Source organism: Enhydra lutris, unplaced genomic scaffold (assembly GCF_002288905.1).
Source record: "Enhydra lutris kenyoni isolate GAN:26980312 unplaced genomic scaffold, ASM228890v2 scaffoldscaffold39, whole genome shotgun sequence".
NCBI classification, from domain to species: domain Eukaryota; kingdom Metazoa; phylum Chordata; class Mammalia; order Carnivora; family Mustelidae; genus Enhydra; species Enhydra lutris.
The window spans coordinates 16,628,268-16,654,112 of NW_019154123.1; the positions used below are offsets into that span (position 1 = coordinate 16,628,268).

General features: G+C 45.8%; 1 protein-coding gene across 1 annotated transcript in view; it reads left to right on the forward strand.

Moving 5' to 3' along the window:
* The first annotated feature begins 1,261 nt into the window (after positions 1 to 1,261).
* Positions 1,262 to 25,845, forward strand: part of LOC111155144 (beaded filament structural protein 2) — a 58,964-nt gene continuing 34,380 nt past the window's right edge. Inside the window, exon 1 of the mRNA XM_022515218.1 lies at positions 1,262 to 1,774. Within this exon, the coding sequence (XP_022370926.1) occupies positions 1,286 to 1,774 (489 nt within the window). The 5' untranslated portion in view covers positions 1,262 to 1,285. The remainder of the gene's footprint in view (positions 1,775 to 25,845) is intronic.

The window sequence follows — 25,845 nt, forward strand, 5'->3', positions numbered from 1 at the left end:
CAACTCAAATAGTAGCACATGTCAACCCTCTATCTACCTCCTAAGGTTGAATTGAGAATTCAGTGAAATAAAGTATGGAAGCCACATACAACACTAGGATAGATTCAATACATACCAGAAGTTGGCTCCCTTCCCCTTCTTTCACTTGAGGTATGTCCCCATGTTGCAGAATTTGGGAGAAATATCCAGCTCTGGGTTTTGGCTACTTGGTTTCTCTGGGATAAAACTTAAGTGCAGTGGGGTTTAGGTCCATTTTGTGATCTCAGAAGATCTTTTCTAGACCCAGACAAGCATTCAAGATGTGAATTCAACATGCCTTAGTAGATGCTTACAGTAGGAGTTAAAACCCAGGGTGTGTCATTAAATCCTAACTCAAAGCACCCTTAAAGAGCTTACTGGAAAACCTTCTCTTTGTTCTTATTTATTAGTTTTCTGGCAAATGGAGAAACAGAAGTGTACAGAACAGCTACAGCATAATAGGTGCCCAAAACGTGTGGGACCCGAATTTGCCCAGGATCCCTTGTCTAGTGCATTAGAGAAAGCTCAGGCCAGTGCATGGAAGTCAGGTCCAGAGAAGTGGAGCAACATGGCCAAGGTCAAGCAGCTGATAACAGCAGTGTTCGAGGTAAGAAAAATGCCACATGAGGACCTGAAGCTGTTGCCAAGACTGAGGGAGGATAAGAGAGGCAAGAGGCTTCATTTGTTTCTCTTGAGTTCATGGGACTGCCTCCCACCATGGGTGATTCACATCCATTTCCACCATCTATTATCGGTGTAGACACGCATGCTTATTCACACATTCACATACACAGCACACACAAAGATGTAGAAAGCTCTGAGATCGGCCCTGGAGCACCTGGATTCAGTTCTGGGTCAGCGACTCCCTACACTTGTGATTTGAGATCTCTGAACCTCAGTTCATTCATCTGTGAAATGGGGCTGCTTTGCCCTCTCTTAAGTAGTGAAGTACACAGACCAGATGAGCCCCCTCTACAGCCTGCACTGATCCAGCCTCCCCCACTACCAGTGGAAAAATCTGGGAGGTCAGACACATGACCTTGCAGAGAATGCATGAGTGCCTTTCTACACGCAGCCCTGGCCAGGGACTGTTTCTCTTTCAGCTGGGTGAATGGTGGAAGCTCATGGAAAACAGCAGACAAAGCAGCCCTGGGGCTAGAGAAGCTTCCAGAGAGGCCCACGACCGGGCCACAGGGACACTGGGGCTGAAAATCAAAAGCCACTAGGCTCTACAAACCCACTAGGCAGAGCAGAGGCAGAAGGGGAGATGAGCACAAGGCAGGTGGTAGTGGACATGCCCACCGGGGCCAGCTCCAGCATGCCCCTCCAGAGGCATAGGGCATCCTTCGGGGGAACATGGTCATCATCCTCCCTGGATAGCCCCCCAGCCTCCAGGACCAATGCCATGGGTGGTCTCATCCGAGCACCCAGAGTCTATGTAGGGATGGCGCCCAGTGGGTACACAAGTGGCCTGGGCACTCGAGTGACACGCCGGGCCCTGGGCATCAGCAGTGTTTTTCTGCAGGGCCTGCGAAGCTCAGGTCTGGCCACAGCACCAGCTCCAGGTCTGGAGAGGAACCTCAGTACCGTTGAAGACCTGGGGGGTTGCCTGGTGGAATACATGGCCAAGGTTCATGCCTTGGAGAGCGTCAGCCAGGAGCTGGAGGCACAACTGCGGATGCACCTGGAGAGCAAGGCCACACGCTCAGAAAGCTGGGGAGCCCTCAGGGCCTCTTGGGCCAGCAGCTGCCATCAGGTGAGTGCCTGGCCATGCCCAAGGGCTTTGCATAGGCCCAGGAGAGGATGCTGACAGCTGTACTAGGAGTCATTATCAGAGAGCAAGAATGCTGAGGCAGGGGCAGGAGAGTGGATGGTCTGAGACCAGAGAAACTGACCATAACTTTGATCCTTTCTTGCTAAAAAATACTAATGACAATGAAAACAATAACAACAGCTACTTTTACTGAGGTAGACTAGGGGTCAGGCCCACAATAATCCCTGTACATGCGCTGTCTCCTATGTTCAAAGCAACACTATGCACAGACTCATTCACTGATTGCATTTTTTTAGTGGAGAAAACAGAGGCATAAAGGGATTATGTAATTTGCCCAAGAGCATGCAACCTGTAGGGAAGCTGAGCATTGAGCCTGAATTGTTTCAGTTCCAAAGCTTGCATTTGCCCCATTACCCTGGGCTGGCTCCGTAACATTTGTGCTAAGAAAAGTTTTTTATAGCCATCGTCAATAGAACACCATCGAATGGTTGTGACATCAAAAACAAGGATAAATGGAAGTGTGTTCCTATATCCATCTGCTGCAGTACTGTCCCATAGAAATATGAGCCACATTGGTAGTTGACAAGTTTCTATTACCCACAGTAAAAAAGGTAAAAAGAAACAGGTGAAGTTCATATTTGTGTATTTTATTTAACTCAGTATATTTTAAATGTGATTTCAACAGATGATCAATATTTAAAAATATTAGTAAGACTGTTTACACTGAAATAGAACTTTCTGCAGTGATTGAAATGTCCTATTTCCACACCATCCTGTCTGGTAACCAATAGCAGCATATGACTATTAAGCATGTGAAACATGGCTAATAAGACTGAGGAATTGAATTTTTATTTTTATTTTATTTTATTTTATTTCATTAGCCACATAGGGCCTGTGCCGTCTTATTGGACAGGGTAGGACACAGAGGTTGCATCTTTCTCCCTTGCTTGGTCAGGATGTGTTCTCCAGGGTGATTTCTGCAGAGCGCTGAGCTCATCTGTCATATCTGGCCTGCAGCTTCCCCCACTGAGACTCCAGCCAGCATCGCACAGCCAGCAACCCACCCTGCTGGTGGCTGACTTCTCTCCCTTCCCTCCCCCACCTCCATGTGACAAATGCCAGCCTTGGGATCCCTCTGAGCTATACCAGCCTCCAACTCCACCAGGAACTGCCAGCTTGGACCCCTTGGACCCCCTAGGGCCCAGCATGCATTCCCCAAGCAGAGGTCACAAACTTCCATTTGTGTATGGCTGGCTGATGCAGGACAGGCACGCTCAGAGGCTCCCCATTCCCCCTCCTGCCTCCCATTTCATCCTGGAATGCTTCTCTTCATCGTAAGTCAGTGCCCGGCCGTCAGCTCAGGGCATGTGATGTACAACACTGTCCTCTTGGCTCTCCTCTGGAGCCGTTGCTCTGCTTCCATCCATCTGGGCTGGGAGGGAGAGCCGTTTTTAGAGCAGCTTGGGACTTAAAGCTGTCAAATCTAAGACAGCCATCCCTCCTGGATTTTCCCCAGCAGTGCTGGTTCCAAATATTAATGTCCCATAAACCAGCAGACCATCCCTAGATATTCTAACTTTTCAGCATCTGCAGGACAATTTCTTGCATTCAAATGCCACATAGACTTTTCACAAGAAGCCAGGCACCCCAACTTCTAGGTCAAAAAGTATCGGCACAAAACTTAGTTCATATCAACAGATATTGACATGGTTGGGCTTCAGCTAGCTAGCTCCAGGGGCAATTTGCCCAACTTCTCTAACCCTCAGTATCCTTATCTGTAAAATTAGTATAATGCCACAGCTACTCTAGCAAATCCATAGATATCTGAGTTGCATGGTTCCTGCCTGCAGATAGACTAAAGATTCAAAAACTGCACCATGACAACAGCACAGCCCCCTGCTGCCAGAGCCAAGGCTGGACACAGAGACATGCAGGCCTTCCACTGATGGTCACAATCCCAGACAAGGGTCATTTTCCTCTTCACTGACCATAAATGAGATCCTTCATATGAACCCGAAGTTCTCTTTTTCTTCTTTTGTTTAAAAACATGGACCTGAAGATACAGTTAGACCCATAAAACGGAGTTATTTCTGTATCACAGAGCCTCACCTTCCAGCCATATTAAGCTCTGTTCCACCAAAAAGAACCAAAGAAAGTTGTACATATTTGAGAAATGCACATTAATTTTCCTTTGCTATAGTTAACAAAGCTGACCTACACTGTCCACCCCTCCTGACTTTAACATAAAGCTTTAAGGTGGCTTTGCTGATACCTGTTCTCCTTCCTGGTATTCACCACCCAGTCAGCAGTGTGATCTTTTGGACATGTGGGATCTGATTATATGATGTCCCTGCCCAGCACCTTTCTGGGATCCTCATCGCTGGCAGGACACAACCCATGACTCCGGGCTCAGTCTACAGGCCACTTCTAAGTAGTGAAGCCACCTCTAAGTCCTAGGCCCACCATCTACCTGGGAGCCCCTGCACACGTCCTCAGCCTGCTCCTCTGCAACGCTTCCCCTGTTCCTTCTGTGATCTCATGACAGCCTAGACACACATCCCTGGTGGTAGTTACCATGCTGTCTTCTGGTCACGTGTCTGTCCAGGCCTTCCCACTCTAGGCCCACTTAGGAAGGACCAGGTCTCCCAAACAGAAGAGTACATAGAGCATAAACTGGAAATTCATCTGGGAGTTGGGTGAGCTTACATTTGAATGTTGGATTTGCCACTTACTAGCTGGGTGACTTTAGGTCAGTTCTGTCAACTTTTCTTCTCATCTGCCATGTGGAGATCACGTTATCTACTGAGCAGAACTGTTAAGGGGGTTAACAGAATATAGTGTACCCAGTAAAATGAGTGGTTAACAGCTCAGAAAGACTTTCTTCATTCATGGCATTGCAGATACCTTAAGCCATGTACACGACTGATACTCAAAATGAACAGGGTCCTGCTTCAAATCCTGGTTCTGCCACTTACTTGGACCAGCCAGTCCTCTGCTCTATGACTCCCTTTCCCCATCTATATAATGGGTGGATGAGCACCTCCCAGAGTCATTGTAAGCATGAAATGAAATAAGATGTGAAAAGGAACATTAGAGAAAGGTGCCTGGGTGGCTCAGTCAGTTAAGCATCTGCCTTGATTTCAGCTCAAGTCATGATCTCAGGGTCATGAGATCAAGCTCCGAGTTGGATTCCATGCAGGGTGTGGAACCTATTTAAGATTCTCCCTCTCCTTCTCCCTTTACCCCCACCCCTGCTGTCATGTGCTCACTCTCTCTCTCTGGTGGGAGGGCAGATTAGGAACTGTGAAGTACTGTGCACATGCAGCAGGGTATCCTGAGTCAGTTTCAGTCCTCTAGGCACCAGGTCTCTGGCCAAGGGACTTGCCTCTGAAGGCCACAGCCCCCCTTCAGGGCCTTGGCTGGATCCTTTCTTCCTCTCTCCACTCCTAACCCAATTGCCACAAGATGACAGCTCCCTCCTAAGTCCCATCTGCCCCCAAACAGCAACCCCAACTTCTGGCTACTCAGAAACAAAGACTTTCCCGCTGGGGCATGGGGTCCCCACTGGCTTCCAGGGTGCTTTGTCATGGAGCCCTGGGCCCACCAACCAGCCAGTTCCCATAGAACTCCAGGAGGGGCCCACCTCCACCAGGGCCTCTAACCTAGACCTAGAGAAAAGACCACCAGCAATTCATTTATTTCAGAAAGTGCTGCCTTTCCCTCTCCAGGGCTTCAGAGGCAGCTGTGCCATGCTAAGAGTTTCTGGGCTCCAGAAATCCAAAGCTCTAAGCTGCCCAATACCACGACCCCAGGAACCCCAAGCCCCTCTTCACCTCTATCCACCTACACCCACCTCCAGCAAGGTCTTGGTCACAGACCCAGGGAGGGTCAGGTTTGCTTCTTGGAGTGGGGCATGGATGTGGGCTGGCAACACCACAGTGTACTTGTCAGGCGACTATAGGGGAAGGACAAACCTTTTGTCCACCCTTGATCCAGCTACCTCCAGAGTGGCACTAGGGTTCAATGTGCTGGGGATTATCTGTCCTCCATGAGTTGGAGTGGCCAGTCTGTGGGAAAGGGAGATGCCTGGTTTCTCTCCTCCTTTCTCCCCAACTCACCAGGACAAGGCACATAAATGCCATCGCAGGCAGGAAGGGTCACCCAGCCATTGGTGGGCCACATAGTGTCCCAAATGGCAAGGCAGTATCACTGGGAGGCCTAGGAGAGTTTGCATTTGTCCCCTTGAGTATCTGTGTCTGAGGATATGCAAGATTAAATAGCAAAAATTACCATGACAAATCAAGAGAAAAACCATAAAGCTTCATATTTTATCACATTTATTTAGTTAGTTAATTTTACCACCTTTCAAAGCACTTTCCCCCTGCCTTTTGAACAAGGAGCCCCATATTTTCCTTTTGCACTGGGACCCACAAATCATGTAGCCAATCCTGGCCAGGGGTAGTGTATATGAATTTCCTTTTCACTTCCAAACCTCTCACTCCCCAATTCTCAGTTGTGTTAGAAACTCTCAGACACTTCTGCTAAGCAGTAAAAACAGACAGGAAAATTCCCAGGTGATAGCCATGGAGACCAAGGAGGGCACAGCCCCTGCCCATTGCTTGGGCAGAAAGTGGTTCTTTCCCTCTCCTGCTTTGCTGAATGCTCCTGACCTTTCTTGCCAAGTGAATGATGCTCACAGTAAACTCCATCGACAACGTCAGACCCTTTCATCTTCAAATAGACCAAACACAAGCTTGGAATTAGGCAGCCTTCCTGCCTTGGAGCTGCAGATAAAAGGAGAGTGGGACAGAGAAGGTGCAGTCAGAGATGTGGAGTCTCAAAGCACAACGAGTAAGCCAAGGCCTTGGCCAGAGAGATGCTGCCTGGGAGGAAAGGGGAATGTGGAGGTTCAGTTCCACTGCAATTATTGGTCTCCATGGGAGAAAACAGCAACTTACAACTTCAGACAGCAGAGATTGTTAGCTGGAGGAAAGGGAAATCAAAATTATTAAAAGGCAGGAGAATTAGAATTTAAAATGGACCTGATTTGAATATCTTTCCTGCTGTTCACAGTTCCTCTTTCTGTCCCTTCCAGAGAGAGAGCCCAGACACTGGGGACTGGGGATCAGCCTATTTGGGGAAACTGCTGGAAACTCAGGCAATCCAGGTGAGGGCCAGCTCTCTCCCCACAGAACCTGTAGTCCTAGCAAGTTTAAAGGAAGAATGAGAAAAGAAAGAAAGAAAGAGAAAGAAAGAAAGAAAGAAAGACAGACAGACTAACTGCTCACTCCCTACCCTGAAGCCTCATCCCCCACAGGCCCTGAATAAGAAGAAGGCAACAGGATCATTGTTCATGATTCACAACCTGGTGTGCCTGAAAGGGGTAGAGAGAAAGAACCATGAGCTATTGGAGTATCTGCAACAGCCTGAATACATTTACCCAAGATAAACCACCCCATCTATTTCTTAATACTGTACATGCACTTTGGTCAGAGCAGGTCAATAAGGTAATCACTTTGTTAGCCACTAACAGGGACACTAAAGTATTATTAGAAATGTAACTATACAGAGAAAAAAGTGTATTCAGGAGAATTCTTCTCAGGCAGGGTGACATATGAGATTGGAGGGAACCTTTTGATGGAGCAGGGGAAGGGAAGGAGGCATGAGGCTGCTTCTAAGGGTATTGGTGGAGTAATACATGTGGTAACCAAATTGCTTTCTGAAAAGGGTGTGTCTGATTTCCTGGGTAGAGGGAAGAGGGTCTTGCTCTGCTAAGTAGAGTATATCTGTGCAGAAGCCCAGTAGAGTATATCTGCCACAGAAGACAGGGGAGAGAATAAGTGCTGTCACTGGGGCCACACTTCAGTCTCCTAAGATCTCTTAAAATGTGAGATATATATGTATACACACACACACACATATACACACATTTATATAAATATAAATGGCTACCTTCTCCTTTATGATAGCAAAAAATAAAATTCTTCTGAGTAAACTTAACAAGAAATGTCCAAAATGTATATGAAAAATAATAAAATTCTCCTGAAAAGACAAATGTAAAGAAATACCATGTGCTTGAATATAAACTCAAGAAAAATATTAGTTGTCCCTAATTTACAAAATTAATGCAATCCTAATTTTTAAAATATCATAGGTTTTTTTTTAAGCTAGGTGGGTTTATTATAAATTTTCATTTGTAGAAACAAAAAGGCAAGAATAGCTGAAAAGAATAACTGAACGAAGAGAGCAAGGAGGGAAGGGGCAGCTATCCCAGACATTGCAACATACTAGAGAGACTCACTTGGAAAGCATTTCTTGTTGGCACATAAAAGACGGAAAGACCAGGGGAACAACATATAAAATTCAAAATAAACCCTGCTCCATATAGAAATTTAGTATTGATAAATGCAGCATTTGAAACCAATGGAGGAAATGGAGGACTTTTAATAAAGGGTATTCAGACAACTAGATAGTCATAAGGAAAATAAAACTGGATCCATCCTTTACTGTACCCTAAATTAATTCCAAATGTATCCTAGATTTAAGTGTAAAAAAGAAAACCATACAAGTAGAATGCGTGACTGAATTCCTTTATAACCTGGGTGCAAAAGAAGTTTTCCTTGATATAATTCAAAATCTAAAGGCAATGAAGGAAATATCAGTAAATTTGATTATCAAAAATTTTTAAATTTTGCATCACAAAATTACACAATAAGCAAAACTAAAAGATAAATGACAAACTAGACAGAAGTATTTGCAACTCTTGAATACAAATGGTTAATTAATGTCCCTACTCTATAAACAACATTTAGAATTTGCAGTCTTAAAATAATAGCCAAAAACATGCTTACTGTTAAGTAGACTGGAGATATAAATGGGGAATTGACATAAAAATATCTGAAAATGGCTCTTACCTACATAAAAAGATGTTCAACTTCACTCATCATAAGAGAAATATGAACAAAACAAAACAAAAACCTACCTGAGATACCATTTTCACTTATCAGACTGGCAAAACTCCTGAAGTATATCAATCTGTTTTGTCGGAAAAGTGCTCGGGAAACAACCAATTCCATAGTGCTGATGGGGGAAAAAATGTTACAGTGTCTATGGAGAAGAACTTGGCAATATCTAGATTAAACTATATATGCATGTAATTTAATCCAGCAATCCCACTTCTAGGAATCTCTCCTGATGACACACTGGCAAAGCACGAACAAGAAGTATGCACAAGGCTGTTTATTTCAATCATATCTATAATGGCAAAAGACCAGAAACAACCCAAATACCTAGCAACAGGGGACTAGCTGAATAAACAATGCTACATTCACAAAAGTAAAGAGGGAGGGCTCTATAAGTATTATGGAGGGATGATCTCCCGGATATATTGTTGAACTAAAAAGTGAGGTGGAGAGTGTGTATTTCATTCTATCATTTATCTGAGAGAGAAGAAGATATATGAATATATACATACATATTCACTTGTAACTGGAAAAACCAACCACAAATGATTTTAAATGATCAGTTATAGGAGAAGGAGAGAGTAGGATAGAGGGGAAAGGAAGAGACACTAGAATTCTTTCAGTTTATCTTATGTGGAGATGACTTCGGAACCATGGGATTATTTTACAGAATTATAGAAGTGACTTTTAAACCACAGTAATTTGTACATCTCTAGTGGGATGCAAAAGAGTGCTGGAAAAAAAAATCTTAAGTCATTTTCAGTAATCATATTGTTGGTGTCATTGTTTGTATTATTCTAACACTGGTGTGTGCATGTGTGTGTCCTGTGGGATAAAGCCAAAGAGTAATTATATTCATGTCATTGAGAATCAAGAATTTTAGTATTGGTAAAAGGAGATACATTTGTAAAGCAGATTAAGTTTAGCGATAATTCTCTACTCCTGAATTTGAATTTGAATTATCAGTATCAAATCATGGTGTATGTGATCCTAAAATAAATATATACCCACTTCCTCGCTCCAGCCAGTGAAAAGAACTAGAAACAATTGCCAACCCAGTAGCAATGAGCATTTTTAGCCTCAGATTTTGGTCACTAACTACCGTCTTTCATTATAAGAACCGAGGCTGCTTAGTTAGAGAAATGGCTGAATCCAGGTTTAGGAGCAGGAAGCGTACATCTCAGTGTACATTGTACAGTGTACAGTGTACATTCCTGCTCCTTTAGGAGCAGGAATCTGAAACATCTCATACCAAAACCAAGGAAGCTATAAAGAATTACTAGAGTCGTGTCAAAAGACTTAGGAGCCAATTTGAATAAGCTCCCACTAATCAAAGGTGGCTACATATCAATAAGAATATTAACTGCTTAAAAAAAAAAGAATATTAACTGCTATGGATTGAAACACATCAAATATGTTTAAATCAGTGAGTTCAGTGTAATTAAAAAAAAAAATCCCACTTATTAGTTGCCTTGGAGTCTGCTGGGGAACCAACTCATTATTTTGAAAATGGTAAATAATAAGAAGGAATTGGGAATTTTTCCCGCCTTTCCTATAAGAACTGAGGATTCATCATCATTTAAAAAAAAAAAAGAACTCAGGAGAGGAATTCTCCTTTTATAGAAATATCACACCAAGAAAAAATAATGTGACTATTTTATTTATATTTATAGCTAATATTAATCATTAAAGTAGAATTCAAATATCACCACTTGCAACCACAGTAAAATAATGGATCTAGGCAATAACAATCATCAAATGGCTACTAATATCACAAAAAGAGAGTTCAGCAGACATGTACCTCCTGGTGGAGTACACAGCATCACCTATGTCATAGTCTTGCCAGAAAAGAAAAAAGAAAAAGAAAACTGAATGTGATTGAACCTCAAAATAAAACTACTAATTTACAGAAAATACAGAGGTCAGATGAACATGTGAAATGATGCCAGAGAGATGGAATCCGCAAGACCCAGACTCTGAGGAAACTATAAAACTAAACACCCAATTGTTTCAACAAGCGAACATTGCAAGGGACAATTAGGGATATGAGGAGGAGGCCTATAAATTAAAAGAGATTAAACTGACAAATCAACCCACTGAAATGGAAATTATTTGAACCACTATTCAAGCAAACTGTAAAAAATAGACAACTGAGGAAAGATAAAGTGGGTATTTGAAGAATTGTTATTAATGTTTAGATGTTATTTTTAGATTTTTGTAAGTTATTTTTTATTTTTTTAAAGATTTGTATTTTTCTCACTGAAAGATTTACTTATTTATTTATTTATTTATTTGAGAAGGAGACAGAGAGAGAGAGAGTGCACAAGCAGGGGGAAGGGTAGATGGAGAAGCAGACTCCCCGCTGAGCAGGGAGCCAGCCCAACACAGGCTTGATTCCAGGACCCTGGGATCATGACCTAAGCTGAAATCAAGACTCTGACACCTAACAAACTGAGCCACCCAGGTGCCCCAGAAGTTATTTTTTAAAGCATCTTTATAATTTAACAAGACATACTGAAATATCTGAAGAAGAAATAATAATACCTGGGATTTGTTCAAAATAATCCAAGGCAGAGTGGAAATGTGAGGGGATATAGGTGAAACAAAACAGGCCAAGCATTGGTAATCAGTGGAGCTGGGTGATGTGATGGGTATATGGATGAAATAGTGTATGTAAATTGCTACATACATAATCAATGCCCAATTAAGTTTGTGGAATTGAATAAATGAGAAGCTACCGACATTAAGGGAGTAGTAACACAAATAACTGTGCTTACATATATGTAATTGTGAGTTGTTCACCTCACCCATGCTACAGGAGTTTAGAGAAGAGGCAGGGTATTGGCTGGGCCTCAGTGAGGGTACCCCAGGAGATTGAATCTAAAAGTGAGACCCAAAGAACCTGCCAGAAGATGGCCCTTCAGACCAGGGACCAGCATGGACAAAGGTTGGGAGTCAGGATCCAGTGTGACCATCTGCAGCACATTCTATGAATGGGGCAGATTTCACAACCGTCAAAAAGAAATTTTGCACTGAACACTTGTTAAAATCAGCAAGACATATCTTATTCAGACTACTGCAGTAGGGGAGAGACACTTCAGTATGGACTGAGCTCAACTCCAGTGAAACAAGAGACAAAAGAAAAGCTTTTTAGATGCTGGGTGTGCTGAAGGAAATGTACTGAAGGAGGTTAAGGGAGGGGGTGGTGTATGTGATTAGGCCATCTGTGTTTGCTAATTGTTGCTTATCCAGAGGAGAAACACACTTCACATAGCTTTATGACAGGAGCAAATTAGAGGAAGACGCCCACCAAAGTCAGCATCCCAGGAGCTGGGAGATAGGGAGTCATCTCGCTTGAAGTGTGCATTTCACAGAGATTGTTGCCAGGTCCTTGAGGAAAAAGATTCTGGATTGTAGGAGACTTACATCTCCAAGGAGCAGATAAAGGATTTACAATTCCATTTCCTAAAATAACTCTCAAGGAAAAGGGAGGTCAGGGGCCTCCTGTCAGGTGTTAGCTGGAATAGAACAGTAAATTCTTTCGGCAGCATTGACCTTCCTCAAGGAGCATATTAAGGAGGCTAGGTTCATGCTAGGGAACTGATCTGGGGCCAACAGAAGCCATGCCAGAGTATGTGGGGCTAGATGGCATCATTTATGGTATCATTTATGCCCAGAGTTTCCATTCTCACCACTAAGCACCAAGCACCACCACCCCCTCCCGGTCTCTCTCTGTCCCCCTCACCTCTCTATTCCAAGACCCACTGTGGAAAGGCCATGCCACGGTACACAAAAGGCGGCCAAAAAATATTTGGGCAGCCAAGGCTGAATACGGAACCAGGCTCAAGGTTTTCTGTAGGAACCCTGAAGTTACAGGCAGGGAGCTCCCTTAAAATCCCACACCACACTGAAATACAAGCAACAACCTCAACGTCCAACACAGCTAAATAACACAGCAGAATCCTCTGCAGCTGTAAAAAAAAGAAAGCAAGAAAGAAAGAAAGAAAGAGAGAAAGAAAGAAAAGAAACGAAACTTGTTATATACTGAGGTGGGACTAACACCAGTATATATATTTTTGAGGAAAAAGGCACACAGCAAACCCCCATGTATGCTCTGCTACTATTTGGGTCTCTGTTATGTGCGGGAGTAGACTGTCTGGAAACATCTATAAGGTGTGGTAGCGAGGTATGAGGACTGGAGACAAGAGTAGGAGCAGGTGTACTTTGGGCTATGTATACTTTTTGCAGTGTTGGGATGTTTTCCCTACATTTTAAAAAGTGAAATAATAAATCAAACTTCTGCCAGCGACCTGGGGTGGGAGTGGGGGTGTTCCAACCAGGTCCAGGGCAGGTGAAGCCCTCACAGCCTCACAGAAGCTACTGGCATGTCCCCGGGGGAGAGGAGAAGATTCATCTCCACACCCTTCTCTCAAAGCAAAAATCCAGCAAATGGAATAAGCATGTATAGGAGCAATAGGAAAGACCACGTAGTGGGCTACACTCTCCAGAAGAACTAAATTAAAATTTAATCCAGGCAGCTGGCACAAATGCTGAGGACAAGCATGGTGGCTCTTTACAGGGAATTATCGAAAGAATGGGTGAACCAAGCAGAATGTTACGCAAGATCCCCAGGGTTTCTCCAGAAGGTTTATGCAGATCCATTGAAGATGAGGACTCAATTTAGGGAAATAAAACCTAGTTTATCATCGTCTGGCTGGGGAAATGCACATAAAGACTCATTTATCTGGTTGTAAACGAGCTAATAGAGCTGACGGCCACAAATGCATTATTCAGCAGAAATGAGAAGTTACTTCAGCTGTTATCAGTAGGTAATGAAAAGCCGAGCCCAGGGAGTAGAAAACTCCATCACAAAACCAACTCACCACCAGAAAACAACTTGTAATTTTTATTTATATTTTTCAAGAGCTAATGAATAGCCATCTAAATAAACACCACAGTATGGACAGAGAAATGAAGTTAGAAAGACACTCGGGGCAAAGTTGTACAAGAGAACCAGGCCTGAATTCTGAGTGCCCACACCTGCCTGCCCCCGCCAGCACCGTGGCCCTGCATGCCACCCCTCCTCCATGCACCCCTTCACAGCCCCTCCTCCTGGCTCTGCTTCCCGGAGCCCTTCCAAGCATCATTCCCAGCCTGCAGTTGGGCCACACCTTCTTCCCCTTCCTTCCCACTATGCAGGTAAGGGCCCTTCTTCAGGCCTACTCCCAGCCAACTCTGAGGAGGAAGCTGATCTCATACCTGGGTTTATTATTAGTTACTTGCCAAGGAAACCTGGACCTGACTCTTAACTTAGAACCTCGGTGTATCTGCATAACGAAGGTGAAAACTCTCTCCAGCAGTGTTGAGAGGAATAAATGAGACAGGGAGGTGAAGCCCCGGGGCATCTTGGGAGTTTACTGGCTCAGTCTCCAGAAAAAATAAATTGCTTCTGGTGTTATTTCAGACCACCTGCAGGCGACTAAAAGTGAGCCCAGGGACCCCTGGTGTGGAATCTACCCCCAAGGCCAGCCCTGCCATGCACTAACCCCAAGTTCCTGGGGTTTTGGCCTACGTCCCAGCCACCCCCTAGAGCAGGCACAGGTACTTTGGGGGTTCTGTAGGTTCCCCACCAGTGTCTCCTAACAAAACCGTGTACTGTGACAAGACTCATGAACATGACATGGTCCATACTCTCACTATGGAGTGCAGGCCTTGGGCATGAAGCTCATTTTGTGTGACACAAGGGTCAGCCAGAACTTTCACTTACCGTGTCCTTGATTCTCTCCACAACGTCTGTGTCACCCAGGACGATGGGACTGTGTCTGCTGAAAATGTCTGCAAAAACTGTCAGAACTGCGCAGCACAGGCAGGCCAGCTCCAACAACAACGGGCGTTAGTCCCTCAGGGTCTGGAGGCCGGCAGTCTGAGATGGAAGAGACAGCAGGGTTTTGGGCTTTTTCTGAGGCCTCTCTTCTTGGTTTGTCAATAGCCAGCCTCTCCCTGGGTCTTCACAGGGTCGTCCCTCTGTACATCTGGGCCCAAATTCCCTCTTCTCAGAACCAGTAGAACTGGATTAGTGCCTCCCCCACCCAGAGCATCATTTGAATGTATTCGCCTCTTGAATGTATTCACCTCTATGTACAACTGGGTTTTGAGGTCCCGGGAGTTGGGACACCAACATATGAATCTGAGGGGGACACAATTCAGCCCATGATCCTCATGTTATAGACAAAGAAACTGAGGTCTACAGAGATTAAGTTCCCCTTTGAATTAGTGTCCCCTCCAGGAACCACTCAATGTTACTGCCACCCCCAAAATATTATGAAAAGCCTCCTGTTGTCCTCATTTATAAGACCAGGGTCAGTCCTGCCTCACACCCCAGGCCATTTGAATGCCCACTGTTCGATAAGACAGAGTCATAGTCAACAAGGGCTATTCTCTGTGAGGAGTTTAAACACCAAGATGTGCCTCCTTTTTCTCCTCTTCTCTCTTTTAATTTGTAAAAAAACTGTCAGAAGCCGTGATTGATCCTTAGCCAAGCACACTGGAACTGGAACTAACTGCTGCAGCTAGGATGCATGAGGCTGGGCTGCTTCCAGCTTGTCAGGCAGCTTGGGATGAGGACTTGAAAGTTTAATAGCTTTGCTGCCAGGAAATGGCACAGCACCCACCCACCCCACCCAGCCCCGGGGATTTCTACTTTTCTTTTCCTGTGATTTCAACGCTCAGGAAAAAACGTGCTGAGCAGTCGGCCCTTGAAGAAGAATGTCTATATCTGAGCAGAGTTCAGGAACTCCCCGAGGTGCACCACTCCAGCATGGGTGGGAGGAGGCCTCCTCTCCAAATTCATGCCAGCATCAGTCAGTGCTTTCCACAGACTTCTGGGCTGTGTCCCTGTCCCCTGCAGGGCAATCCTCTCCCCCACCCAGTTCCAAGTACTATTTGGAGAGCTGAGGGTTCAACAAGTTTCACACCCAGTGGGAGGGGCCCCCAGTGCCAATCCGCAGGGTTCCTGGTCTGGGGGGTGAGACACGCACCTGCTAAAGCCAGACAGACCACTGAGAACACACCTCTGGGTGGACAAAGTCAAGTTTATTAGCTTGCTGCAGGAGGGGAGAACCTGGGACCTCTCAGGAAGAGGGAGTTGGAAGGTCTGGGCTTGTGCTGGGTGATTTGGGGGAAAGGCTCAGAACAAGGATTTGCTCTGCTTCTGAGGCTGCCAGAAACTGGGCAGGATGATGAGTGGGTATCTTTCAGATTTTATCCAGGAGATGGGAGGGATGAAGTAGGCACAGAATGGGCATTACAAAGCAGCAGTAAACCTCATCACCCATGCTGGCTGAAAGCCGGATGTTGAGTTTCGTGGCTGTAGAGCATCCTGTCCTCTCTCTCCCCCTATGATTACAGCCGGGCTTGTCTCTATCTCTTTTCACCACCGTCACAGAGTGACCCTGTCTGGTTATCACTGGTACTATATGCGTGTTCAGAGCAGGTGAGAGTACCAGGGCTCGCTGTTAGCCGCCAGAGCCATGGTTTTACCTCCTCCACCCAAACTGGGCTTCCTAAGCCCCCTCATCCTCTCCTTGAGGAGGGCTGATAGAGACAGAACAGGAGCGCGAGGGCTCTCCGCCCCATACAGCAACAAATAGGGCCTCTCAAGGCCAGGGGCTGAGGTGTGGTTTCCTGACTGTAATATGACTTAGGGCCCACTTTGTGCCTCTGGGACCCACAGTCCCACCTGCCTCACCCTTCTGTCCCACAGGAGTCTTATCTCCACAGTCATGTGCACAAGCAGTGAATGAGGTAAACCAGAGTGACGGGTAAGTGCAGGGCCATGCCCCAGACAGAGCCGAGCCCAGGCCCAGCTTTGCCCTTACCAGAAGTCAGACCTTGGCCCGGGTACTAACCCCCAAAATGAGTTTCCTTATCTCTAAGTTGCTAGAGAATTATCCCTATCTCACAGGATATTGTAAGGACTCTGGAAGATAGTAGAGGTAAGTAGAATGCAAGCTTCAGGGAGGCAGGAATGAGCATCTCTCACTCCCCAGTCTTTCTCTGGCACCCAGGACAGTGCCTGGCACACAACAGATACACAAGAAATATTGGCTACATCAACAAATGGTTGGACTCGGCAAAGTAATCAGTTAATAAAAGGTAGCTGTATTAGTTTGCTGGGGCTACCAGAACGAAGCACCACAAACCGGGTGGATGAAACAGCAGAAATATATTCTCTTCTGTTCTGGAAGCTGGAAGTTGGAAATGTAGGAATCAGCAGGGTTGGATCCTCCTGTGAGGGAGGTTCTATTGTGAACATCTCTCCTACCTTCCAGTGGTGGCCGGCGTCCTTGGCATTCCCTGGCTTGTAGATGCATCACTCCTATCTCTGCCTTCACTTTCCCTTTGTGTCTGTGTCCAGATTTCCCTCTTATATGTCACACTGGCCTGGGGCCCATCCTCATGGGCTCCTCTTGACTTGGTGACATCTGCAAAGATCTTACTTCCAAATAAAGTCACATTCACAGGCACTGGGGATTAGGACTTCAACCTGTCTTTGGAGTGGTACCCAGTTCAACCCATAAGAGTAGCTATTGGGATCCTTTTCATGTTATAGTCCCTATTTCCAACATTTTATCCTATTTCCTCAAATGTCATTTTAAACAGTTCCAGAATGACCAATATTTCTGTGCCTGCTTCATGTCACCCTCACTTCCTTGGCACTTGGCATCAGATCCCAGACCCTATTGAACCACATGGAGCTTGAGATTCAGAAAAGAAAGCCATGGTACAGACAGACTGAGAGAGTACTATCCATATAGTAGAAATAGAGTAAACGTCACTAAGTTGCTATGTGATCTTGGACAAGTTACCGCACCTCTCTGAACCTCAGCTTCCTCAACTGTTAAATGAAGAGATTGGGTCAAACTGCCGTCTCCCTGCAGACACAGGGAACAGGCCAGATTCCCTTCCCACTCTGGTGAGCACATGGTCATGTTACCCCTCCTTCAAGGACAAGAAGACACCAAGTACATCCTCCCCCTGTATCTGTCTTCACTTCTGACTGCTAGCTAGCTCAGTGCCCTGCAGCAACACCTTTTGCTCTGAGGCTCCTCCTCTGAAAAATGAGAGGGTGGAATGCTCGAGTCTCCCAAGCCTCCAGCCATACACCTGTCTGTCACGGCTCATCATTAGCTCTGAGCAGTGCAAAGCCTAAAGAGAAACAGCAGCCCACCGTGGAGCCCCGTTCCCTCAGCCTTTGTGGCTCAGCTGACGGGCTGGCTGGGGCCAAGTACAGGCAGTACATGCTGGCCACCTACTTCATTTCCAAGGGTCAGGTAGTGTCCTATGCAGCACCGCTGGTGAACCAACAGTTTTATTAGCCTCCCCTCCCCACAGGGCTCTCCAGCTGGTGGGGGAGCTCCTGGAGATGAGAGAGTCCCACATTGCTGCCTCTGACTGAGTTCTCTTGGCAAATAGCGTCACCTTCCAGCTGCCCTGAGCGCTAGCTTGCCTATCTAGTAACCCATGTTGCAAAATGTCATTTGTGTTAAGTTTTGGATGCCTATCACCATCCCTTTGCTGCCAACACCACCCTGATCTGAAAGACCAGCCATGCAGTTCATGCTGCCCTGCAGTCTCTCTGTTTATGTCAGAATTTCCGTAATGGCTCCCAATTTCCTGGGGATTATAAATCAACCATAAAATTTCACTTTGCCCTGAGACTTCGCATATATTATCCAGCAAATTTGTTCTTACTCTGCCCTGCTTCCTTTTATGATAGAGAAACCCACCCCCGCCTTTTCTCTGTTAGTTGCATTTTCTGCGGCTTTGAGTTTCAGGTCAGAGCCTGCGTTTGGAGTCAGGGGTCCTGAGTAACCCCGCCCAAGTCTTAGCTCACCGAATGCTTCTCCCAGGTCCCTAATCTCTCCCACCTGCTGCTTCCTTATCTTCAAAAAGAGGAAGATAATTACACCTGCCACCACGGCCCCAACCCTTTTGAAATTTAAGGAGAATAACGTGAGTGGAAAAAGGCTTTGTCAGTGTCGGATAAGGCTGCAGATCCTCGTCCGCGGGTGTAATTAGTGCCACATGTAAGTGCAGAATCTTTAGTGATGTTGGCGTGCATCGGCCCAGCCTCCCTCCTCCCCGGCGGTCCTGACGGTGTAATATTTGTCACAGTAGCTGCTGTGGGGCTGGCACAGAACTCAGTTTTATTATGTTCATTCATCAGGCATTGAAAGTGGGTCTGCTGTGTACCGGGAACTATGAGAATTCAAATAGAACACGTCAAAATTCTCAGACTCCAGGACCTGAAGGTCTAAGGGGGATGATGAGTCATTAAATCCACACATTGTTGGGTGCCTGCTATGTACCAAGCACAATGCCAGGCATCTGATGGACGTCAACTGTACATTGAACAGGAAGCAGTTATAAAAGCAGCTTTGGTTTGGGGGCACCTGGGTGGCTCAGTCAGTTAAGTATCTGACTCTTGGTTTCAGCTCAGATCATGATCTCAGGGTCCTGAGATCAAGCCCTAAGTCGGGCTTCCTGCTCAGTAGGGAGTCTGCTTGTTTCCCCTTCTGCCCCCCTCCCTCTCTCTCTCTGAAATAAATTTAAAATCTTAAAAAATAAAATAAAATAAAAATAAGAAACGGCTTTGGTTCAAGAGGAACCTCTTCCAAGGTCCCTTTTGATCTTTTCATCAAGAGGTAAATACTGTCTCCTACCCCTGGTTGATAACATGGAAGGTCTCGTGACTTTTCTGATCACTTTTCAGTAACTAAAAACTCCATGCTCATTTTAAGTCCCAAAACACAGTCTGAAGCCAGTAAATAGGCAGTCTAGTCAGTATATTATTCAACACGTCAACCCTCACCCTCATCCCCCCGCCCCCCAGGTTAGGCCCAGCGCCCAGCTCTTTCTTGCAGTTTTCCTACCCTCGTTTCCCACTGCTCTTTCAACCTGACCGAAGTGCAAGCAGGGAAAGGAGAAGGAAAGAGGACTGGAGAGTTTTTCCTTGAGACATGCTGTTGTGCGGTGGCTTTGCAGCGTCTGGGTCTGACTAAAATTTACACAGAATTCTTCTCTTGTGGACCCTTTTCTGGGTTCTTGTAAGACTTCCCTACTGGACCCACTGCAAGAAGAAGCACCCCCGCTTCAGGTGCTGTCCCACCTCCAGCCAACCCTCATCCTTGCTGGCTGCCTGCCCTCTTGAGCAGGACCTCTCTCAAATGAGCTCAGGCTGCCATGCCCATCACAGGCTCCACCTCTATGCCTGGGATGGGTGCCCCTTCGGGGCTGGTCGAGGAGGGCAGGGACCTCCCAGTGCAGTTACCATTGTGTTGTGACACATACATTTCTCCTAATCATCTTGCAGTCCTGGACAACAACTTTTCTTATCCCCAGTCTACAGACAGGGAGACTTGCAGAGCATCACAATCCCCGAGGAACAAAGACAGGGTCTGAAGCCCTGCCTCTCCAGTCACAGCCCGTGGTCTCCCCGTGAGTCCTTGCTCCTGGATTCTCAAGGGCAAAGGACCTGCCCCGAGGCCTGAGGTAAGCCTCCACACCTCTCTGGGCCTCAGATCTTCATCTTCCACGATCTCCAAGAGCACTTTTCATTCTAAGACTGTGAGATGAAATTGCTGAGTTGAGGTTTCCTGGAAGCAGATGGCAGAGAAATCTGCATAGGACTCACTCCCCCAGCCTATGGCTTAGCTCTTCATATCTTGCTCCAATACCCTATGTCTCCTAAGAACGTGCACCTTAAACAAGTATGGGGAAGAGAGAAACACCGTTTAAATAGTGCTGGCATTCTGCTCCCCCCATGTGAATCTTCAGTGGAGATGAACACAGCTGACATTTACTGAGCACCTACTATGTGCCAGAATTTGTTCTGAGGTTCTTGCACATCTTAATTCACTCAAACTCACAACAACCCTATGAGGCCACTGCTTCTCTGACTCCTTTTTTGAAGACGAGGAAACTGAGGTACAGAGCAGTTAAATAACTATTTCCAAGGTCACACAGCTAGGCAGTGATAGAGACAAGACTTTCAACTTGGGCAGTCTAGTTCCAGAGCCTGTGTGCCCTGTTCCACCTGAGACAGACCAAAGTTTGAGGCAGCCCTACCCCAGAGGTCTTCTGGGATGCAGGGCAAGAGGGAGAGAAGCCCACTTGTCCCGACAGATTACCAAGAAACAGAACCCAAATGCAGTTTGTGGGAAGAGAAAAGCGGGGTGCCTGGGGGCCATACAAACATGTTTTTAAAAACCTCCAGCAGCCACCCCTGAAATAGGAAAGAAGAGCTCCTAATTTAGGTTAAGCCTCAACAAGTCCCTAGTGAGAAGGCAAATTCCTCTAACTCTGGCCAGTGCCCAGGAAACAAATCTTGTCCAAAGGAAATCAGGAATAACCATTTCTGAGGGGCTCCCTTGGGGTAAATACAAAGTGCCACTGGGAAAGCTCCAGCGACTGTGACCGTGACCCCACAGCGAACCCACACCTGCGCAGATACCTGCGCACTGTTCTTAGTTCCTACGTCCTCACACCTCCTGTCCCGCCCTGCCTACCCCGGACCTTAGTCCACAGCCAGTCCCACTCCATCGCCATCCCTGCAGCCCAAAGAGGCCTTTTCTGCTTCATCTACCCATCTCTGACTTGCCTTCTCCAGCCAGTCTTTCTCTCTGCACGTTAGGGACCTACCGCATAACATTTGCTGCGCTAGATTTCTTCTCCTGGTTGTTTTACGTTACCTCATTTTTTTCTTGATTATGAACTATTTCAAACATAAAAACGGGTGCTCAACATCCGGAATTGTCAATCTTAATGTTATTTGCTACAGACCTTTTATATTTAAACATGAAATCAAAGATTTAATGGAAACCTCATTTGTGCTCTGTCCTGATTCCGTTCCCGTCCCCAGAGGCGATGACTGCTCTAACTTCAGCGTTTATCATTCCCGCCAATGTTGTTCCAGTTTTACTACATATGTATATAAACCCTTTGTGGGATTGTTTTGCATGATTTTAAACTTTATATTAAGTTGTATCATACTGTGTATTAGGGCTCTCCAGAGAAACGGAACCCATAGGATGTTTATATAGAGAGAAAGAGATTTATTTTAAGGAATTGGCTCACAGGATAATGGAGGCTGGATGTTCCAGATTAAGGGGAGCCGTTTGGAGACCCAGGAAAGAACCAATGTCCCCGTTCAAGTCCAAAGACAGACAAAGTCTTGATGACAGATTTCCTTCCCCCTCGTGGGGTATTGGGCAGGGTGGGGAAGCACTCAGTCTTTGTTCTATTAAGGCTTTCAACTGGTTGAATGAGGCCACCCCACAATACAGAGTACAATCCACTTTACCCAGAGTCCACTGATTTATTTTTTTTTAAGATTTTATTTATTTATTTGTCAGAGAGAGAGAGAGAACACAAGCAGGCAGAGTAGCAGGCAGAGTCAGAGAGAGAAGCAGGCTCCCACTGAGCAAGGAGCCCGATGTGGGACTTAATCCCAGGACCCTGGGATCAAGCCAGGCTGAAGGCAACAGCTTAACTGACTGAGCCACTCAGGCATCCCCGAGTCCACTGATTTAAATATTAATCTCATCCAAAAACACTCTCACAGAAACATCTAGAATAATGTTTGACCATATCTGAGCACTATAGCCAACTGACACATAAAATTCACTACCACATAGTATTTCCCTCTGCAACTTGCTTTCTTCACTTCTCATTTTGTTTTTGAGATTTATCATGGTGACCAAGGTAACATTCCATTGTATATACACCATAGGTTATGAATTTTTTTCCATAGGTTACAATTTTTTTTGTTAATGGATGTGGGTTGCTTCCACTTGTCTCTGTCACAAACAGGAGAGGGCATACACCTCATGCACACATGGGAGAGTTTCCCCAGGTCAGAGTTGGGCATCCTACTGTAAGCAGACCAGATTCAACCAGGTACCACCTGATCTTATTGATAAAGTTTGACTGGAATGTAGTCGCATCCATTCACATGCTAATTGTCTGCGACTGTTTTTATCCTACAAGGACAGTGTTGTTTAGTTGCAACAAAAACTGCGGGCCCACAAAGACTACAATATCTCCTCTCTGGCCCTTCGTAGAAAAAGTGACTGACCTTGCTCTTGACAAGTACTTAGGAACAGAATGGGCTGGGTCTGTCAGCAGCTCTTACATGGCACTGCCAAATTGCTCCCCAAAGTGGCTACCTGATTTATCCTCCTGGAACAGTGTGTGAGACCTCCCTTCCTCCACACCCTCTTTTCCCAAAAGTTTGCTGGTCTGCTGCTTGTGAATCAGTGTCTCATCATTATTTCATATGTTTGGCTCTTTAAACATATATCGCTTATTCACTTAACAAACACCGATTAAGGGATTACCGTGTGGCTAGTACTACCAAGCTATAGCAGCCGCATTTCACAAGAGAAGAAATGGAGCCCCCTTATGTCAAACACATGCTCAAGCAAGGTGGTAAGGCTATAGGGCTGCGAGGGGATTGTGTAAAAGTGCCCTGAAGAGGGCAGCACTGAGAGAACAAATCAGGCAGTTGACAGTATTCTGCAGGCCTGAGGATGCTCAGTTGGGACATAAAACAATTTGGCTCTCTGCCCACAGCTTCTGCGAGTCAGGGGCACCTGTGTCATAATTCCTAGCAGAAAGGACCTATATTTCACACAGGCATCAGTAAAGTAGGTTAGTAATTAAGCTGGTTTTGTGTCCTCACTTTGACCTGAGACAATAAAACACCTGTGCTTATTAGAGAGCGTGTGAGTGCCTGAAAGAGAAGTTCCATGACTGACACAGCAAGAAATAGAGATTTCTTATTTAAAGTCACCAAGATGGCCAATAAATACAGGAAAAGGGCAGTGGAGTGTGAGTGAGCTAAATCTTCATTTGTCGGCTGGGAAGTCAATAAATGATATCTGCGGCTGATAACTCAAGCAATCAAAAATTTGTAGAAATATGGGGCAAGCTCTGGACAAACAGAAAGCAGAAGATGCAGGGACTGGGGCTGTGGGACAAGCAGATGTGGGGTCGGGAACGATTTTCGGCCCCAGCCTTTCTTTTCATTCTTGTTTCATTTTGTGATCAAATGTATGCATTACTCTGATACCTTTTAAATTTAAAATGCAGAAGTTCAAAATAGAGCATGACTCCTGAAATATTTATAGAGGAAGTGATATGTATGTAATCATCTCAGACAGGTGGGGGGAGGCAGGAATAGAAGTTTTTAAATTTAGCCATGAGATTTCAGTTATGGAAGTGGGGAGAAAGGGAGCCATCGTTCTAGGGTCTCTCTACCTTTATATGTAGCTTTACCTCATTGAAATGTCCCATAATAAAAAGTGGGGTTTTTGTTAAAAAGAAAAGAAAAGAAAAAGAGTGTGGGTTGCAGAGTCTGGCAGACACGGATGAAATTCAGTTGAGCACTATGGGCAAGTCACTTGAACTCTCTGGGTCTCGGCTTCTCATGTGTGGAGTGAGCTTGCACCCACTCTGTATGGCCACTGGTGTTGGGCACAGGGGTTAAATGACGACCTGCCTGTGAAGGACTGATCGTGGCATAAGGTGTAGGAAGTGCGGTAAAAGTGTTTGGGTTTGATTTGTTTGGTTTCTTCTATGTGGGGTTTTATGAAGTTTGGCTCTAGATTTTGAGTTCTTCTCAGGCAAGCTCCACTTAGTTCCACACATCTGATTATGTCCTGCCTTACCTGTTTGTGTTCATTTGCATTCCTCAGCTAGCCCACTTCACCTACTGAGTTCACAAACATCTAGTGTCCGCATGTCTCAGCACCCAGGCACTGAGCTGGGTGCTGAGAAGGCAAGGAGAGGAGGCTGCCCCGGTCCCAGGGGACACAGTGGTGTCAATGGTGGGGAAAGAGAGAAAGTCCAGAATAAAATACAACATGACAACTTGCAGTGATAGACATATGCCCACAGTGGATCTGGGGCGTACATGGGATGCCCAGTGCAGCCTGAGCTGGGTTTTGAAGGATGACTAAGAGTTTACTAGGCAAAGAAGGAAAGCAGGGCAGCCAGGTGGCATGGTTAGGCCATGACATACAGAAGCAGAAGCATGACTTATGGTTCTGAAAGCTGGAAAGGCCTGAATCTGTTCAGAAAAATAGTTCAGTTTGCAGCAGGAGAGTGAAGAAGAGATAAAACCCGAATCGTGTGGGTTTGTTCAAGAGCACACTGTTGAATAAATGTGAGCTCAGATTTGCATCTTACTAAGTCACTGCAGTAAAAAAGGGAATGGGAGGTTGGAATGCATTTGCTCTAAATCTAGAAAAGAAAGAACAGGAAAGATTGATCAGGTGGCTGCCCAAACAGAGCCTCCAAGGGTCCCTATATCTTGATGTGCCTAGCGCTCAAAACTCAGATTTTGTTAAGAAGTCTGTAGAAGATTAGACCTTGGAGGGCTGGCTCATGGCAAAGAAACCTTTGTGATACATACACCCAGGAGGAGATAGGAATATACAGTGGTGGCTACTCTTTAGTGCCCAGCAGTGGTGCTGCTGTCCCAATCAGGCCCTCCTGTTTCCCAGGGAGTTGGTGGCAGGATGCTAGGTAAGCTCAGAACTAGTCCTGGGATGGGTAGAGAGGTTTTGGGGGAAGGTGAGGCCTAAGAAGGTTTGTCCTCATCAAGACAGAGGGCAACCCATAGGGAGCAGGGTGTTCCCGATCGCCCCCAAATGGTTCCTAACACCACCCACCCACTCTGGCCCCTCACTCCATGCTCATCTGACCCCTTTGACAAAGACATTCTTCAGACAGCACACAGTTCAATGATGGGGTCATTTATCTGCAGTACAGACATAGAAATGTCCACCGTCCTGGCCTCCTGAAGAAAGACCCAACCTTAGCTCTCAGGTGCCCCTGATCCTCCCTGGATCCTTAATGTCTGTGACTGCATTCAGGAATCAACTATGCTCGAGATGGTTCAAACTCTCCATCCGAGCTTTAGGTCATGCTCCCTAACTCCACCCACACCTGCGATCTGAACTCAGTGTGCTTAGGCTTTGTACTCTCCAACTCTGGGTAGCAATGATCAGGCAAAACCATCAAATA